General features: G+C 38.7%; 1 protein-coding gene across 1 annotated transcript in view; it reads right to left on the reverse strand.

The window, feature by feature from the left end:
* LOC137623452 (probable E3 ubiquitin-protein ligase HERC1) overlaps window positions 1-20,413 on the reverse strand; it is a 187,289-nt gene that overhangs the window by 16,798 nt on the left and 150,078 nt on the right. The window contains exons 26-29 of the mRNA XM_068354287.1: window positions 19,506-19,644; window positions 14,349-14,514; window positions 11,018-11,143; window positions 2,947-3,157 (exon numbers count right to left, since the gene is read on the reverse strand). Coding sequence (XP_068210388.1) covers window positions 2,947-3,157; window positions 11,018-11,143; window positions 14,349-14,514; window positions 19,506-19,644 — 642 coding nt within the window. The remainder of the gene's footprint in view (window positions 1-2,946; window positions 3,158-11,017; window positions 11,144-14,348; window positions 14,515-19,505; window positions 19,645-20,413) is intronic.

Genomic DNA, 20,413 nt, shown 5'->3' on the forward strand with positions numbered 1-20,413 from the left:
GCTATGAAAAAGATGAAAGGCTGCATTGATTGCTCGCTCTTTTGGAATGAGTCAGACCATTGTATCAACGATTTTTCATAAGGATATGATTTTGGCACCTAGCAAATCTGATGCCCCAGGGATAAAGAATAGATATAAGAAAAGAGGAAGAATCTATGAAGAGATGAAACCACTTCTTTCATTTCGGACTAATAGGTTTAATCATCAGCATGCTTCTCTCAGTCAAGAAATTATTCAAGAGAAAGCGTTGTCGTTGTTTGAGGACCTAAAAAAATACCCAAATGAGAAAGGTATAGAATTTAAGGCAAGTCAAGGCTGGTTTATGCACTTTAAAGAATGGAGAAATTATCAGCCTATCAAGAAGCGAGGTGAAAATGTATCAGCTGCTGAACAAGCAGCGGCTGATTTTCCGAGAGCATTTGCTAAGATCACTGAAGAAAATGGGTTTCTTCCCGAACAAATTTTTATCATTGATGAAAATTATTTATATTAAAAAATTACCAGACTGTTCTTTCACCTCCAAAGAGAAGAAATCAATTCCAGGCTACAAGGTCTAAAAGAACAGGCCGTCACGTTAGGAGGAAATCATGCCGGAGATTTTAAATTAAAACCATAGCTAGTGTATCATGCAAACAACCACCCTCCCTGTGTCCTGAGGACCATAGTCAAGGCATCTCTTCCTGTTATATGGATGGCAAATGCAAAAGCATAGGGGACTGCTGTTATTTTTGAAGACTGATTCTTTAATCTGTTTACCATGGCAACAGAAAACTATTGCAAAAATAAAAGATACTTTTTAAGACAATAATATTAATTGATAATGCTCCCGGCCACCTGCAAAACATTGTTGATCATCACAAAAACGTTACTGTCTTGTACCTTTCTTCGAACACAATGTCTCTTATATAGTCCATGGATCAGGGAATTATTCCTATTTTCAAATGGTATAACATGAAATGTACATTGCAGCAAGCAATAGCTTTAACTGATCTTGACAAGTCATCCACGCTTCATGACTTCTGTAAGAAGTATGATACTTATAAGGCTGTACAGAACATTGGAGTGGCATGGAATGATGTTCAGACTGTGGCTATGAATGGTGTGTGGAGAAAACTATGTCCAAAATTTGTGAATGACTTCAAGGGGTTTGATAACATTGCATTGAAAACAACAAAATTTTGGTGACTATGAGCAAAGAGCTGAAAATGAATTTGAAGAAGAGGATTACATAGACTTATTTGGAAAAGACAAGCAGCCCCTAATGAATAGAGCTCAATGAGTAGCATAAGCCACAAGTCAAACCTACTCCAAGTCACTTTTCCATGAAGAAAATGCAAGAAGTGTTTGCTTTGATCGAAAAGGGACTTAAAATTTTTGATGATATGGACCCAAATGGTTAACGATTTTCAAAGGTTATGCACGCTTGTCACAAAGCTTTTATTCCATACTAATTGATTCTTCAAGAAAAGAAGAACACAGTTCAAGGAACTCTCGACCAGTTTCTCATTGAACAACATCAACCAGAATCAGTTGTTGACGCCAGTGATCCACAGATATCTATGTCTTGGACGTAAGCAATCAAATTGCATGTAACTTTGTAAGGTATTGGTAGTTTAACATAAATTTTTTAATTTTCCATTATTGCAAACTAATTTTAATAACTGGATTTGTTATCTAACCTTACAAAATCTTTTTTTTTTATGATGTCTTAGAGAAAACCGTACTCACTAATAAAAAATTTGTGATGTATTGTAAACATTTCAAGTTGTCAGCATTAAATTTACACGTATATAAGACATTTATTCATAAAATTTGGCAAACTTTTTTTTTGTATTATGTTAGAAAAAAAATGTATTTGTTTGCAAGTTTAAAATAGATTCTTATTAACCATATAACATTAAAAATGCTTTTATAAGTAGAGTACAAAACTGGTAACGGTTATTTGTGGTTTAGTCTAGTGTCAAGTAAATTTGGAAACTAGTAAATTCGACTTCCATCACCTCTCCTGGAATCAATTACTGACGTAGGGCGAGGTATACCTATAACTAGAAACGTACTAATAATTCAGCTAAGCATTCAATTTACCTTGTAGTAAAATACAGTATCACTGCACTGTAGTAATAAAACAGAAAAAAATCTTTATCAAGAGAATTACTCATATCTGACAAATACCTAGGTATATATAAGCTATTAGTTACAAGAACTATCCAGAAAGACTAATATAGAACCATAAACTTTCAATGAATGCACTGCATTCCATAACTAATATTATCTTAAGAGACTTGGCAAGGAATAGAAAAAAATTGAAATAAAATAATCCTTGTGTAAAATCACTACTCCTGTGGCTTGTAGAACTTTAAACTTTGTAAGAAACTTTTCTGAAGAAAAGTAAGAACTATAGCAAATGCTTATGTCAAATTAATAAGCCTTCCCAAACTATCATGGAATTTTTTTTTAGTTTATCGAATTATAACACTTAAAAGGTACTTTCAATGATCAGTCATCCAGCTAGTTAAACTTCAATAAATTCATTTTTTAAAGACATGAGATCTTTTAGGTAAGAAAATGTCAATATCAATTAATTAACTAACTGAAAATGATTGGAAAGAAACATCTTTACTGCTTACCTATAACAACTGCTGAACAAAATACCTGAGCTGGAATGAAATTTGTCAGAAATCAATAAAATCTGAGAATTGAAATAAGCCAAAAAAATCTGTGGATGAGTGCTAGTCTAAACAACCCACCATAGAAAACTTTCCATTCCATAAGATGACTCTGAGAATAGTCAAAATACTTGGAAACTAAATCACTTCATTAGCTACTTCCCTTTTCTCATTTCTCAAAACTTTTGGGGCAAATAAGAAACTAACATCATCTTTATATTTCTTAGAAAACTATTATCTAACTAAAAGAATTTCTGAAATGTAATTTTACAATACAAACCTTTGTCAGGCTGTTCATGTTGTAACAAAGATGACACTAAGTGCCTGTAGATAATATGTACAGTTGTAGCAATCTGTTGCTGAGTTGGCTGACTAGCTGCCCTGATTCCATCAAGGTAATGAGTTGCTTCCAGCGAACGTACAAGTGAATAACTGCTACTGCTCCATAAACTTTCGAGGCCAAAGCAACCAGTCATTACTTCATGGTATACCTGAAAAATGTTATTTTGATAATAAAATAAATTTTTGAATATACTTACCCGGTGATTATAATAGCTGCAACTCTGTTGCTCGACAGAAAAACTCTACGGAAAAATTCGCCAGCGATCGCTACACAGGTAGGGGGTGTACTCAACAGCGCCATCTGTCGTTCAGATACCCAGTACTCATTGTAAACAAAGAACTCAATTTTCTCCTCGGTCCACTGTGTCTCTATTGGGGAGAAAGGGAGGGTCCTTTAATTTATAATCACCGGGTAAGTATATTCAAAAATTTATTTTATTATCAAAATAACATTTTTCAATATTTAACTTAGCCGGTGATTATAATAGCTGATTCACACCCAGGGGGGTGGGTAGAGACCAGCAAAATATGTTTACATCATATGAGCTAAGAATTTTTATTTCATTTTAGAAGTTATCAAAATAACTAAACAAAATAAATAGGTACCTGGTAAGGAAGTCGACTTGAACAATTACTCTGCCTTTTTAAGTACGTCTTCCTTACGGAGCCTCGCGATCCTCTTAGGATGCTGAGCGACCCCTAGGAGCTGAAGTATCAAGGGTTGCAACCCATACAACAGGACCTCATCAAAACCTCTAATCTAGGCGCATCTCAAGAAATGACTTTGACCACCCGCCAAATCAACTAGGATGCGAAAGGCTTCTTAGCCTTCCGGACAACCCAAAAACAACAATAAAAACATTTCAAGAGAAAGATTAAAAAGGTTATGGAATTAGGGAATTGTAGTGGTTGAGCCCTCACCCACTACTGCACTCGCTGCTACGAATGGTCCCAGAGTGTAGCAGTTCTCGTAAAGAGAGTAGACATCCTTAAGATAAAAAGACGCGAACACTGACTTGCTTTTCCAATAGGTTGCGTCGATTATACTTCGCAGAGATCTATTTTGTTTAAAGGCCACGGAAGTTGCGACAGCTCTAACTTCGTGTGTCCTTACCTTCAGCAAAGCTTGGTCTTCCTCATTCAGATGGGAATGAGCTTCTCGTATTAACAGTCTGATAAAATAGGATAAAGCATTCTTTGACATAGGCAAAGATGGTTTCTTAACTGAACACCATAAAGCTTCAGACGGGCCTCGTAAAGGTTTAGTTCGTTTTAAATAGAACTTAAGAGCTCTTACAGGGCATAAGACTCTTTCTAGTTCATTTCCAACCATACGATAAGCTTGGAATATCGAACGATTTTGGCCAAGGTCGAGAAGGCAGCTCGTTTTTGGCTAGAAAACCAAGTTGTAGAGAACATGTAGCCGTTTCGGATGAGAATCCGATGTTCTTGCTGAAGGCATGAATCTCACTGACTCTTTTAGCTGTGGCTAAGCATACCAGGAAAAGAGTCTTTAAGGTGAGATCTTTCAGGGAGGCTGATTGTAGCGGCTCGAACCTGTCTGACATAAGGAATCTTAGTACCACGTCTAAATTCCAACCAGGTGTAACCAAACGACGCTCCTTCGTGGTCTCAAAAGATTTAAGGAGGTCCTGTAGATCTTTATTGTTGGAAAGGTCTAAGCCTCTGTGACGGAAGACTGATGCCAACATGCTTCTGTAACCATTGATAGTGGGAGCTGAAAGAGATCGTTCTTTCCTCAGATATAAGAGGAAGTCAGCTATTCGAGTTACAGAGGTACTGGTCGAGGATACGGATACTGACTTGCACCAGTTTCGGAAGATTTCCCACTTCGATTGGTAGACTCTAAGGGTGGATGTTCTCCTTGCTCTAGCAATCGCTCTGGCTGCCTCCTTCGAAAAGCCTCTAGCTCTCGAGAGTCTTTCGATAGTCTGAAGGCAGTCAGACGAAGAGCGTGGAGGCCTTGGTGTACCTTCTTTACGTGTGGCTGACGTAGAAGGTCCACCCTTAGGGGAAGTGTTCTGGGAACGTCTACTAGCCATCGAAGTACCTCGGTGAACCATTCTCTCGCGGGCCAGAGGGGAGCAACTAGCGTCAACCTTGTCCCTTCGTGAGAGGCGAACTTCTGCAGTACCTTGTTGACAATCTTGAACGGAGGGAATGCATATAGATCTAGATGTGACCAATCTAGGAGAAAGGCATCTATATGAACTGCTGCTGGGTCCGGGATTGGTGAGCAAAATATTGGGAGCCTCTTGGTCATCGAGGTTGCGAAGAGATCTATGGTTGGCTGGCCCCAGGTGGCCCAAAGTCTCTTGCATACATCCTTGTGGAGGGTCCATTCTGTTGGAATTATTTGTCCCTTCCGACTGAGACAATCTGCCATGACATTCAAGTTGCCTTGGATGAACCTCGTTACTAGTGATATGTTTAGACCTTTTGACCAGGTGAGGAGGTCCCTTGCGATCTCGTACAACGTCAGAGAGTAGGTCCCTCCTTGCTTGGAGATGTACGCCAAAGCCGTGGTGTTGTCCGAGTTCACCTCCACCACTTTGCCTTGAAGGAGAGACCTGAAGCTTTTCCAGGCCAGACGTACTGCCAGTAGCTCCTTGCAGTTGAAATGCATTGTCCTTTGACTCGAGTTCCATATTCCCGAGCATTCCCGACCGTCTAATGTCGCACCCCAGCCTACGTCTGATGCGTCCGAGAAGAGAACGTGGTTGGGAGTCTGAACAGCCAGGGGAAGACCCTCTCTTAGGTTGATATTGTCCTTTCACCAAGTCAGACAAGACTTTATCTTTTCGGAAACCGGGATCGAGACCGCTTCTAGCGTCTTGTCCTTTTTCCAGTGAAAAGCTAGATGGTATTGAAGAGGACGGAGGTGTAGTCTTCCTAGTGACACAAATTGATCCACGGATGACAGCGTCCCTACCAGACTCATCCACAGCCTGACTGAGCAGCGTTCCTTCTTCAGCATCTTCTGGATGGATAGCAGGGCTGGGGGCTGATCGTCTTGTTGTTCAGCAACGTCCTCATCAGAGGGTTCCTCATCCGAAACTGATGAGGAAACGGCAACGGAGTGGGCAACGTCTGGCTCGCTGAATCCGGTCGAACTGGTGGATGCGTGACGGAGCCGGACGCAATATCATGGAACTGCTGCACAGTCTGTGAACTGTCAACAACCATGGGTGCGCGAGGCAGCACAGCGTCAACCCGAGACTGTCTAGACCGTCTGGGTTGTGCAGTCAACACCCTCCCGGGTTGCTGAGGTTGACGCACTGCGTCAAAACAAGTCACCTCTGCTGGTTGTTGAACGTCCTGAACGTCAATAACCACCTCCGAGCATCGCTTAACGTCAACGTGCGGCTGGCACCCACCCTGGGTCGCATCGGTGGAGGAACCACCTCAACTGGCAGACGCGAGTAGGTTACCTCAGCGTCAACAGGGCGCACAACCGACCGGTTGGAAGGTTGTTGGCCAGAAGGTTCTTCTCCGCATTTAAGTCCTCTATCAAGGACGCAAGCTTGGACTGCATGTCTTGCAGCAAAGCCCATTTAGGGTCTACGGGAGCAGGTGTGGCAACAGACGGGGTTAGCGACTGAGGCGGAACCGTTTACCATCCCTCTGAGAAGTTGACCTTGTAAACAACTTGGAGCGTCTCCTGGCTAGGCGCCAGGGAGAGTCTACCAGAATTGAGAAGTCTATCTGGGCAGAGGCATGAACTCCCAAGCCGAGAACTTCTCTCGTGTCATATCAGACTCTCGCTCTATAAACCAGTTTAAAAGAAGGGAAAGCAAAGGCTGTATCCCCCAAACTCCTCCTGGTGAAAAACCAGTCGCCTAGCCAACGTAACGCTCTCTAGGAGAGCGAGAGAGCACTAGCTTAAAAACAACGGCTTCGAAGTAGCTAGGCCTAGTGTAAGCTCTGACGTTTAGGCGAACGAGGGGCAGCAGTTACAAGATCCGGACGAAGATCCTTAAAAAAAAATCATCATGATTTAATTAAAGTCCATAGGAGGCTAAGCAGCTTTAGGCTCCTCTCCGTCTGACAGAGTCCTCAAGGGAATATCAGTAGGAGGGAGAACAGCAACTTCCTCATCTACAGGAACCTTGTCCGATAAAAGCTGAGTCTCTCACTGGTGCATTAGTAGCGGACCAGAACGCAACGTCATGTAACTGCTTGACAGTCTGTGAACTGTCAACAACTGAACTGTCAACCAGAACAGGTGCGTGAGGACGTACAGCGTCCACTCGAGACTGCTTTGACTGCCTAGACTGAGCAGTCAAAACAACTCTAGAATGCGGAGGTTGACGCACAGCGTCAAAACAAGTCAACTCCGATTGTTAGTGAACGTCTAGAACGTCAACAGGAGCATCAGCCAGTGGCCTAACGTCCAAATGCGGCTGAAAAACCACACGAGACCGCATCGAGTGTGGTTCTAAACAACCTGACTGACGTGACTAAGCTACGCCAACGTCAACAGTAAGCACAAAGGAACGTTAGGTTGGCTGAAAGCCAGGATATCGATGAGATAAACGGCTAGACTCAACGGACTAATCGGCAGAATAGTCTTCCATAAGGGAGGCAAGCATATACTGCATGTTTGCCATACAACCCCTTAAGGATCAACGGAAATGGTTGTGGTAATAGACGAGGGTAACGTCTGTGACCGCAACACTTTGCCTACAAAAAAAGACTCTCGGAGTCTGTGTTACGCTTTTGTTAGGCGGCGAGCAGTTATCCGATGACTGCATAGGGTCAGAGCTGTCCTAATGGCTGTAACCAGGATGCTGGACCTGTCCTGAAAGGACTGACTTTCGCTTAAGGGCTTCGAAACCTTGTGACAGGTTTCTTATGCGAAAAGCCTACGGATGGCGAGGAGAAACAACGTCTCTCTCGTCTTATGGTAGGGGAGATCTTGGTAAGAAACACCCGATACCATAGAGGGAAAACGTCTGTTCGTTGGTCAAGGCCTCTCGAACCCATAAGTCGTTTGACATTACTTCTCCCCTGGGCTTGGGAGCTTGCAAGAGGTCCCGGACTAGGTGAACGACAGGCACGAACAGACGAACCCTCGGACGCAACACTGTAACACTTTGCGCCTCGGACGCAACACTGTAACACTTTGCGCATATCACTTTATCACTTCGATTTTCTGTTTTGCACTTATTTCTACCTGAAACACGCAATTCTACCCTTCATTAAAAGGTAGTAATTGCGAAATTAGTCGTATAATGCAAGCTCATAATACCAGCAAAAAAACAGAAAACATATTTTAACATAAAAAGAAAAAACAGTGGCTGGGAAAGAGACTAAACACTAGTTCATATAACTACGTTTTCAATCTCTCACCGCACATAGCCTGGGGACGAGAATAAAAACCTAAAAACGTTTTATCCTTCCTCCCCGTACAGAGACTAGGGACGAGAGTAACACGAGAACAACGTTACCCGCTTGAACGGAACGTTTCCTCTCCTCTCTCTCCCTCCGTCTCTATCTCTCTCTCTCTTTCTCTCTTGATTTCGCACCTAAGAGAAGAGCCCAATTATATATCGTCAAAAAAACATGTTATTTGACTAAAGGAAAAAACTGAAAGGTTTTTCAAATAAAAAGTTCCTTTAAATTAGAATTTAAAACATTTAAGCTAAGAAAGAATGAACAAAACGTCAGAATCGATTTACTCTTACTGCAAAGTGAAACCGTGATACACTCTCTCTCTATCGTAACGATAGAGCGCATGTTGAACGTCCTGAACGTCAACAACTGCGTAGCATAAAAAACTAAACGTTAGTTCATCTTTGAAAACAGTACGAAGACTATCAAAGAAATTCTTTCATAAAATATTACATTTAAAAAGTTTTAAATCCTTTAAAAGCTAAAGACGATATAAAGGGCTCAATGTTGATTAACTTCGGTTTCCAAGTTAGGACCGCCTACTCTCAGGAAAGGTCTATATAAACAAAGCATTAAAATTTATTTTATATGTTTATAAAAAAAATGGAAAGTTAATCGAAGAGGCCTAATAAAGGCGGAGAGATATATAAAGAGGAAAATCTATAACGTGATAAGATTATTACTAAAAGCCTAAACACACTTCCGTCTAAGGGAAGGGTCGGCCATTTAAAAGTGAAAGAAAGTCCATACTCTCTTTGTCACCATAATAAAATCTATCCAAAACGAGTTCAAGTTTTGAGATGAAGATAAAACACCTGCATAGCGAAAGCTCAAAACTAGAATAGTGTACTTCACCAAATAGTTGTGAAAACAAATCCAGTTAGCTACAGCGAATTAGTAGGTCTTGCCGGTAGCCCGACAGAGAGAAAATTGAGTTCTTTGTTTACATTGAGTACTGAGTACCTGCACGACAGATGGCGCTGTTGAAGTACACCCCCTACCTGCATAGCGATCGCTGGCGGATTTTTAACGTAGAGTTTTCTGTCGAGCAACAGAGTTGCAGCTTATATAATCACCGGCTAAGTTAAATATTGAAAATTAGGCATTAAACACAGTATCAACAAAATGACATTTAGGATAAAAAAGACATTTCATAATGCCGAATAAGTTTGAAGATGGAACAATGTTCAAAATTCTGAAAAAACAGTAATACCTCTCAATACAAAAGTTTCTGTATACAAAAAATTCATGATATGAAAAGAGATAAAGATTTTTTCACCTTCCATTACAAAAAAAACACCTCATAATAAGAAACGAAATATGCCTGGACACCGAAAAATCATTTTTAAATTCGCAGGCTGCAAAACTGTAAACTCGCCACCATCATCCTGCTCTCAGAGAAGTTATCTCCCTACCTTGATTCTAGTTACTGCCAGAAGATCCTGCTCTCCTATTTTATATCACTAAATACATTTTTAATTTAAAAAACACCATGAACAGTACAGTACTGTATTGTGACTATGTACAGTATGTACGTATGCATAATGCTATTACGCATATCAAAACATTAATGATATATTTTTCTTTCATTTCAGTAAATACATAACGATGATAAAAATATTTACTGAACAATTAAAGTTCATTCATATTACAAAGTAAGTACAAATGCATATCAACATCAATGAATCTTGCTTGTATTACAATTAAATAGCTTAAATATACAAGTGTAAAAATACAGGTAGGTTATTTATTGATGTATCACCAATGAATATTAATTGTAATAAACAATAAATTAGTTACCATTAAAAATATGTGCAAGGTTAAGAAAAAAGTTTGGAATGCATGATAGAAAACGTTCCTCTCTACAATGGGTAACACTAATAAAATATAGTACGTAGGGTGCTTATCTATTTCGTATGTGTACAGTATTGTGCTGTACAATACTGTATGTATTGCATTATCATCTTCCATTTATTATTGCATTATGTTCTAATAACTACTTCATTTACAGGTATTAACAGTTAGGTTATGTATATTAAATGATTCAAATTTATTTGGCTATATTTCATTGTGGTTATAGCTTTATTACAAAATTTAACATGTGGCTTGGAACAAATTAGGTGATTTACATGTAAAAATCCCCTCATTATACGAAAAAAATCATGATATGAAAGCAACTCCGGAACATTAATTTCGTATCTAGAGGTATTACTTATAAAATCATACTTAGTAATATAAAATTACAGTATTTTAAACTGCTGAGCAATGGCAGGTGGAAAAATATCTCATTCAATAGATAGGGATTGAAGATTTTTGTGATTAAGATCCATAAAATATTAAGAGAGACATTAAGAGAGACAATTGATAAAATCATGTATGGTATTCTTGACTTCCCCAAAAACTACTCCTACTCTGAATTACATCTATAACAGTTTGCATTTTCAAAACAACACAATCATGAATAAATTATCTTACCAGCATACCATGGTGGATAAAATAAGCAACACATTGAGGAAAATACAATGCAAATGCTAAACAAAAATTCAACTTTGATTGAGAATTTAATATAAGGTGAATTTAACATGATAACTTACTGAAGGTAGTAATGATCCACAGGCTTTCTCAACTGAACTATGCTGTTTGAAGTCCTCCTCCATTTTTTCGGCAAGTTGAGCAGGTGTTAAAAGTGTTAGCATTAGTTCTAGGGCTTCTAATCGTGACTGAAATACAAAAATATGGTATTTTAACATAAAACAAATTTAAATTAAAACAGAGGAAATTTTTTATGCAAAAATAATGTGCTAACAGTGACAAAAAATTTCATGCTTAGATATATTATAGTTTTATCATGTCTGAAAGTTTCTGTTGGACTACCTGGTTAAGCTATACAGTACAGTATTACAAGTAATCAAAGCAGGATAAAATATTCAATTGAGCAAGAATGCATAAAAACATAATCTAGATCATATAGTTATTAATTACTGTATTTCTATACTCACCTGATATTCACATGGCTTCCTACTCAAAGCAGGCCAATTGTCGACCTCTATCGGAAAATTCAAAATCTTGTGTTTTCCCTCCCTTCAATTCAATTGTCTTAGCCCCTAGTATTGTATTAGGCCAATATGGGTTTGGGTTTGCCCTTTTCAGCACAGTCATACCTCTCGACACGAAAAAATCTGCTTATGAAATTTTCACGCTATGAAACAAGATGCAAAGAATTTTATGACTTGCATCATGACAAATGTTTCGTGTAATGAAAGGAGATACGGCACGAGAGCCCGACCATGTCTGAGACTGATTTTAAAATTTGCGCTCCCATTGGTTATCTCACTACTCAGATGTTAGTTACTGCCATAAGATCCTGCTCTCCTATTGGTCAGCATCTCCTGTACTGTATCCCACCATGAATTTACGCATTGGCGTTCCTCTTCAATTTCGTTTCAGCAGTGGTATTGAACGCATTGACTTCGTGTTTGTGATTTTGCTTTTGTGAATATTATGCATGGAAAGAAGAGGATGATGCTTTCTATTAAGTCAAAGATGGAAATAATCAAGAAGTACGAGGCTGGCATGCGGTTAAGTGTGATCGCGAAGGAATATGGACGAAATCCGTCTATGATAGGAACGATCCTCAAACAGAAGGAGGCCATCAAAGCAGCAACACCTTCTAAGGGCTTGATCGTTTCTCCAGCAAGAGGAGCCACGCCCAAGTTGAGATGGAGAGATTGCTGCTTGACAGGGAAATTGCTGGAGACACGATCACCGAAGCGATAATCTTCCAAAAGGACAGCGCCATTTTCAGTGATCTAGTGCTTGCTAAGGCCGAAGCCGACGCAGAAGGGACATCAAAGCAGGCACCCCCAGAGTTCATGGCTTCTCAGGGGTGGTTAGAAAAATTTAAGAGAAGGTCTGGCATTCTTTAGGTGGTGTGTCATGAGGAGGCTGCAAGCTCGGGCACGAAAGCTGCTGAAGCCTTTGTTAGGACGTTCAATGAGTTGACTATCCGGGAAGGCTACAGTCCCCAGCAAGTCTTCAGCTGCGACAATACTGAGCTTTTCTGGAAGAAATTGCCTCGGACGTTCATCATGGAAGAAGAAAAGAAGCTACCTGGGCATAAGCCTATGAAGGAGAGGCTTACCCTTGCACTCTGTGCAAATGCCAGTGAGGATTGTAAGGTGAAACCCCTGCTGGTGTATCACTCCAACACTCTTCGGGCCTTCAAGGCCCACAGAGTGATGAAGGAGAACCTTCAGGTGTTGTGGAGGGGTAATGCAAAAGCCTAGGTAACAAGAACCCTGTTCACCGAGAGTGTAAACTGTTGTTTTGGCCCGACTGAAAAAATATTTAGAAGAGAAGTGCCTCCCCCTGAAATGCCTACTGGTGTTGGACAATGGCCCTGCTCACCCTCCTGGCCTTGAGGAAGATATCCTAGCAGAGTATTCGTTCATCAAGGTTCTCTATCTTCCGCCTAACACCACCCCTCTCCTTCAGCCCATGGACCAGCAAGTGATTTCCAACTTCAAGAAACTATACGAAATATCTCTTCCCAAGATTTTTCGAAATCACTGAAAGCACAAACCTCACCCTTAGTGAATTTTGGAAGGAGCATTTCGATATTGTGATATGCCTCAAAATCATCAATACAGCTTGGCAGGAGGTTTTGAGGCACACCTTGAACTCTGCGTGGAAGAAGCTGTGGCCTGATGCCATCTCCGCATGAGATTTCAAGGGCTTTCACACAGACCTAGTTGAAGACGATTCTGAAAATGTTGACGATCCTGAACCTGTTGTTCAATCAAGATCGTCACACTCGGTACATCTATGGGTCTGGAAGTTGATGAGGCTCAGATCGATGAGCTTATCGAGGAGCACCAAGAGGAACTTATGACGGATGACCTGAAGGAGTTGCAGGCCATGCAAGTGAACAAAGTTCAGGAAAAGTTCTCTAGCAGCGAGGGGGAGGAGGATAATCCTATAACCACTGCAGAAATTAAGGAGGCTCTAGCTTGTTACCATAAAATGGAAATTTTGTCGAAGAGACATCCAGAAAAAGTTGTCACTGGTCGTGCTCTTGAATATTTAAATGACATTTACCTGAGTCATTTCAGCATTCTAAGAAGCAGGCAGAAACAAGCTTCCTTGGATAGTTTTATTAAAAAGAGACCTTCAGTACTAGCATGCCAAGAGGAAGATAAAAAAAACAAAATGAAAGATAAGTGGCAGTGATGAAGAAAATACTTAATTAAATTTAAAAATATAAAACATAAACTAAAAAAACAAAATTAGAAAAAGGCAAAAAAAAAAAAAAAAAAAAAAAAAAAAAAAAAAAAAAGAATTTAATCATAAGTTTATCCTAAAGTTAAGTGTTAATATTTCCTGACATATGTTAATGTGTTTCCTAAAATTAGGTGTTTAAGTTTTCTGCCACTTGTTAGCGTTTTCTTAATAGAAACAAAAGTTATTACCAAAATAAATAAATGTCTTGGTAAATAGACTAAACTAGATGATTAGTTACATTTTCAGGTTTTTATACACTCATCAGATTTCTGTATTTATATAAGCAACTTCCAATTTTGCAACAACCCATGTATTTGGGAAGAAGTAGAATACTTTTGCAGATACATAATTGAAGCATACATACTGGGTATAATTCTATACTATAAGCACACAAATAATGAAGTCCTAATCAATAAACACAGAGTACATTACTTGTGAAAATCATTTACTGTCCCAGATTTGATAAATACAGTACATAAAGAATAGCAAAAAAAAAAAAAAATAATAATAAATAAAGAAACATCCACTGGCCCAGTGGAAAGATAAAACCTCTTCAGTATTTCCTTGAGAGGTCAGGAAATTAACTTATATCCAGTACCAAATAGGATTAAACACCGACTCTAAATGAGTAAAAGTATTCCTTACCTCAGCTCTGGTTTGTTGAGTAACCATTGATGACAATATGACATCAGGGCCTGGAGGAAGGTTAAGACCAGTCTTCACAGAGGATAATTGATGGTCCTCCGCTCCAACAAACCTCAATATTTCTACACAGCGACCAATAACCAAGGCAGTTACTTCATCCAGAGACCTGAAATTTTTAAAGAATCTTTAAACAGTCTACATTGTACAAAAATTTTATTTTATTCAAAAGTACTAGACATCTGCATATGCTGTTATCCAATATGTAATTAAAAACAAAATTAGAACACACAATTACCAAAAAGCTACTTTATGATAAACAGTACACAAAACTGTTTAAACTCAATATGCAAATCCTTAAACATTTGAGTGCCATTGGATGTATTTAAAGTCCAATTTTTATACTACCTTCGGCAACGTTGGATATATTTTACAACAAGTTACTGCAAGTTTTATCTCTTTCTTTTATTATTCACATATACAAATATTTTACAAAATATGTAAAACTATATATCGATGAAAAAGAAATTTATTCAGCTATGATAAAAAAAGTTGTAAAATACTTTCTTTGATTGGTTTTGTAATAAGTTAACCTAATGACAAAAAAGGCAAAAAAGATCTGGAGCTTGAATGCTCAAATGGTTAAGAAAGAAATGGGACTGACATGTCAGTCAAATTACAAAAGTTATGTCTCAACTTTTAAACTATTTAATCCACTTAGTTAAAAAAAAACAATCATAATAAACATATTCTAAAATGGTTGCTGGGGCTCATCAATGAAATTCAAAGAGATTTAATTTTTCAGGAAACTAAAATATACGATACACAAGTGCAGGATATAGTTTTTATTTACCCCATTTTGTCACTGCACTAATACAAATTCAATAGACTTGCTAATTATTGAATGAGCATATTAGTCTAATTACATGCAAAATTGGTAATGAAAAAATTAATATCAGACAATATTGATCACTACATAGGTCTTTCACTTAGTACAAATCTACAAATGGTCATTAGAAGCAAAATGACACTACAAATTCTATATAATTTGTATTTTTCGTAGCTATACAAACCTGAGTCATTTATATGGGGTAACTATTAATTATGTTTTCTATGACTGTTCTATCAAAAATTTGGTTGATTGCATCATGCTTCATTGCTGGGTAAACACAGCGCTTGCACAAGGAGCAAGAGGATACTTGGTCACAACATCTCTTCACAACACTCACTTGGTCAAAAACTTGCTGAGGGGTTGAGGCGGTACCTTTGGTAAATGACGCTGCTTTATATAGCTATGAAAAATACAAATTATACAAAATTTGTAGTTTATTCCTATGCAGATACAAACTTTTAAGACATCTATAAGGGGAGTCTGAGTCTTCCTTAGGAGGGAGGAAGTCTCCGTGAAGTTAAGATACATTGCTTTCCTCTCTGGATTATCTAATTACTATAAGTAATAACAATAGATCAATGTGATTCGTTAGAGGACAGTGTAGTCAAATTCCAATTCTCCTCAGCAGTGAAATCTCCTTGAAGTTAAAAGTTAGACCCTTCTCTGATACAATTACTATAAGTAATAGTAAGCGATCAAAGAGAATCGCCAGAGAACAGAATAGCTGGATCATAATGAGGCAAGGCTGCTTGTTCAAATCCAAAAAGGGAATCTTTGCTAAGGGTTAAGTAGTATGAACATCAAGTTTAACAATAAAAAATAAATTTTTTAGTATATCATAAAATACAAAAGGAATAAGGCACACTTACTTGCATTAAGGTGAAAAACCATGGCAGGCTTCAAGTCCAATCAAAATCATTTTCCACCTTAGAGTTCCTTCTAGCAAATAATGTCAAGAATAATAAGGCCTGAGGCTAGAACAGGCCTGTGTCCTGTGACAGCTGACAGTTAGATCATTTGTTGTACTGCCACCATAATGCATATCGAGAGGGTGACCAAAGGCTTGAATGTGCCACTTTAAAGTATATATCCAAAGGAGGTTTTATCCTTCCACTCACCAGCTTGAGGACTTGTACCACTGAGTGGTTTCGCAGAACGCTGAGATTGAGGCAAGCACACATGAATCGTGTGCTCGAGTGGGAGACTCTAGCAAAGCTTCTCCTGAGGATATAAAGGTTATTATGATAGTTTATCTCAATCAGAGAAAGACGGTCTTTCAGAACAGATTTATTGGAGCGGCCAAAACTTGCAAGAAAAAAAGTTTTGGGGACACGTAACATTTAGTGGTTTTGCGGAACACTAAGGATGCAACAAGACCACATAAATCATGTGCTCGAGGGGGGTTCCTAGCAACACTTCCCCTGACGATGCATATATTCTCCTGATAGTATCATTACTCAGAGAGATTAAGTGTTACTGACTACTTTCTTCTGGAGCGGCCAGAGCTCGTGAACAAAAAGGATATGTCCCAGCTATTTGTTCTATCAAAAAATTTCACACTGTTCTACAGGACAGAATAACTAGTTGTCATGTGATCAGGAACCTCTTTGAGAGACAATATTGTGAAAGAGTTAACCCGAGATCTTTTCCAACCAAAGTCAGGATTTGTTAACAGAACCAGAAACGGGTAAGGTGGCAGATCCACAGATGACATGTGACCGAGGTGGGATCACTGATGACTCTTCCCCTAAAGATAACGAGTTTTCATGTTCGGCCTTAACCAACAGGAAGGCCATGTTCAGGATGATGAACTTCACTTCTGATCTGAAGGCGCCAACAGAGGGGAATACATAGTATTCCTGGACAGAGGGGTCGAAGCACTCTGATCATCCATGGACTTCTTGAGAGGCGAAATCATGAAAAAGTCCAAATGAAATTCACCGGATCTGGTTCCCATTATAAAAATAATAAGATAGCCTTAGAAAATATAGTACTTTTTTAATTTGGTTACCAGGAAAAAAGGACCCTGTAAGTACAGTAGGATTGTTCAACTAGGCTGATAGTGAAGTAAGTCGAAGGAAAAGGTAGTCAGATCCTTGACTTAAGCTATTCTGTATGGGATCGTGAGGATAATCTTAGAAGATAAGTCCCTTCTTCCCAACTCAATAGTAAGGTGGAATACTCCTTTGAGACAGGTCCGCCCACCAGAAACCTTGGTAACAAAGGCGTCGATAGTTCTTCAGGGAGGAGAGTTCTAGTTATCTCAAACAAGGACCTGCTTCAAGATATAAAACTAGATCTGAACTTCCAAGATTGAGATAAGATCTGTTTTACAAAATTGTCAAACAGTCCTTAATCAAGGAGACAGTCTTGGAAGGCTCCCACTCTAAAATAATCTCTAGTTAGGGTTCTATTCGACCTGAACAGTCCTTGTTGATGACTAACTCTTCCCAGGGAAGACGCCAGTTAGATTCTTACGTGACATGTCAAGCACTACTCGACTTCCCTACTCTAGTAGGTAAGGAAGGAGAGGGTAAGTTAAAAGGAATGCGTAGTTTTGGGAAACTTTGGGGTGTTGATGCAGATGATGCAATCCAACTACCCTTATCATAAGCCTATAAGAATCTCTTAAGACTACAGAGGAGACCTAAGCTTAAGGCACCCATAGCTATACGGCAAACCTAGTTCGTGAGAACGTGTTGAGAATCGAATTGCAAACTTTCCTCTTCCAACATGGTTGCCTCATGACTCAAGGGGAAAGCTGTCTCACACTAGAGTCCCTCCAACGGGAGCATCTTGTTAAACATGCTTGTTCTTTTTCAATAATTAGGGTTCATGTGCTGGGACCTGGCTCAAGGCAAGAATCTTTAACAAGTGCCAGCTCAAGGTCTCGCCGAATGTAATCGACACTATTTGGGATGAGTGTCATTCATAGATAAAGTTTAGGAGAAATCTCAACATAATAAACTAAAGGGAGATTCTCACTGCATAGAATAAGATTCATCTCCAACTCCCATTGGGAAGAGACGCCGAAATGAAAAAAATCTTGTTAAGTTTCCTGCAACGAGGATGTGTGTCAATGTCAATGTCTGCCAAGCTCATAATAATGCCCAATAGTCACTATCCTATCCTGTCAAGAACGTAAATACCAAGATTTACTAGACATACGCACCCACTCGTAACTACAGATAATAAATAGTCACTCAATTGAAAGTGAATTATGAAAAAGCACAAGACAAGAGAACTAAACACTAAATGGGTAGGCGAGATGAATGCAAAAGGCTCAATCATAGAGAGGAAGTGAGAGCAAAGCCTCTTCACTTCGTGACTAGCAGTGCTGTGGAGAGACATTGTGAGCAAGTGTCCTCTTGGTCCTTGCGCATGCGCTGTGTATACCCAGCAATGAAGCATGATGCGACCAACCAAATTTTTGAGTAGCTGGTTGTAGAAAGCATGGTAAGTAGTTACCACATACATGTATAAATGACTGAAGTTTGTATCCATGTAGGAATAAACTAAAAGTATTTAGATAGAAAAGCATGTGCACACCTGGTGCTAAAAAAAAAAAAAAAAAAAAAAAAAAAAATTTACAGAAGAAAAATTATAATCTTAGAGGGTTAACATCTACTGATGTAGACAAAAACTGTCACACTGGTTCACTGCTGATGTCTATTGATATATGTGCAGTCCCTATGAATCACAAGGCAGAAAACTGCCTTTTTTTTCTATATATGACTACAACATGATTTTATCTACTAAAAGGCAACCCTATATCCTAGCTCTGGTTTGATTAAAGATTGTAAGTACCATTAGTCAACATTAGTCTCCAGCCATGAAAGCATCCAAAAGGCAGCCTGCCTGGTCCATCATCTACATCAATGTATAGACTATACAATTTCATTCAGATGTTGGTTAACATTGCATCAGATGTTAACTAACTATCCAGATGTTGACTAATATCTGCATGATGTTGAAAAACATGTTATGTACTGTATTAGAAGATGAAAATGGCAATGGTAACTGTCGTACTTCCTAATAACCTGAGAGGAGACAAATGCACTCAAGACAAAGTATACAGAAGCGTTGCTATCTAGGGATTTTTCCTTTCAAAAAAAAAAAAAAAAAAGAGAGAGAGAGAGAGAGAGAGAGAGAGAGAGAGAGAGAGAGAGAGAGAGAGAGAGAGAGAGAGAGAGAAATACTTTGTCTCTTAATATCAAAAATACTTTCAGTCTCTTAAGGGCTAAAACAAAATCTAAAATAGTACTTACAATTCTGCAGATCCTTTGGGCAACAATGAAGCTGGTTTTACAGCAATCAAAAGAAAAAGACTCTGCGTTACAATATGAAGACTGGCTTCCTCATAGCAAACACCTTCCTCAGTTGCATCATGACCACTTTCCTCAGCATCTGTAAAAATAAACAGATTGCAATACTTCATCATACCAAAATTTTGTATGTCAGCTTTTCACTCCTTTTTTTGGTGCACTCTCAACCTGAACTAGGTCCAGGTCTAAACCCTAATCTCTTCCTTTATTCCATAACTTCCCGGACATTCCTACATGTCTTTGTCCTTCTACTTCTATATTTACTGCCCTCCTGTCCAAATGTTCCTATTCTTTCTCATCAAATATCTATATCTCAATTTCTGTGACCTCACTTGATTGTCCAGCTTTTGGACACCATATCTTTTTGGCACTTCTTCATTAGGAATATGATCTTCCCACTGTACTTTGTACCTGAATTTTGTTATTCTATAGGCACTCTTTTTTAAAATTTAATCCATTTTCCTTATTAGTACCCATATTTCTGACACATTATAGTACAAGGCTTATGTCCCCATCACAAGCCTTCACTATCACTCTAATAGTCGGACATTTTTTATTTACCAGTACAGCTACCTCTCTCCAATTAATTCATACTACAGCTACTTCTTTCCTTACTATTTTTTCAACTCCTGCATCACAGTCAAGTGTCTCCATGGTTGGAATTTTACTTACATGAGTTTTGTTCCAGGTCACCATAGTCAGTCAAGAATTGCATCTATATAAATACTGTACCTTTCATAAAATGGTGTCATACACTATACATGGTATAGGGTATCTACATATGTATACATAACTTTAGAACATCCTCCTGTAAACAGTGTCCCTAAAAGTACTATCAATATTACTTTCAA

This window comes from Palaemon carinicauda, chromosome 30 (assembly GCF_036898095.1).
Source record: "Palaemon carinicauda isolate YSFRI2023 chromosome 30, ASM3689809v2, whole genome shotgun sequence".
NCBI classification, from domain to species: Eukaryota; Metazoa; Arthropoda; class Malacostraca; order Decapoda; family Palaemonidae; genus Palaemon; species Palaemon carinicauda.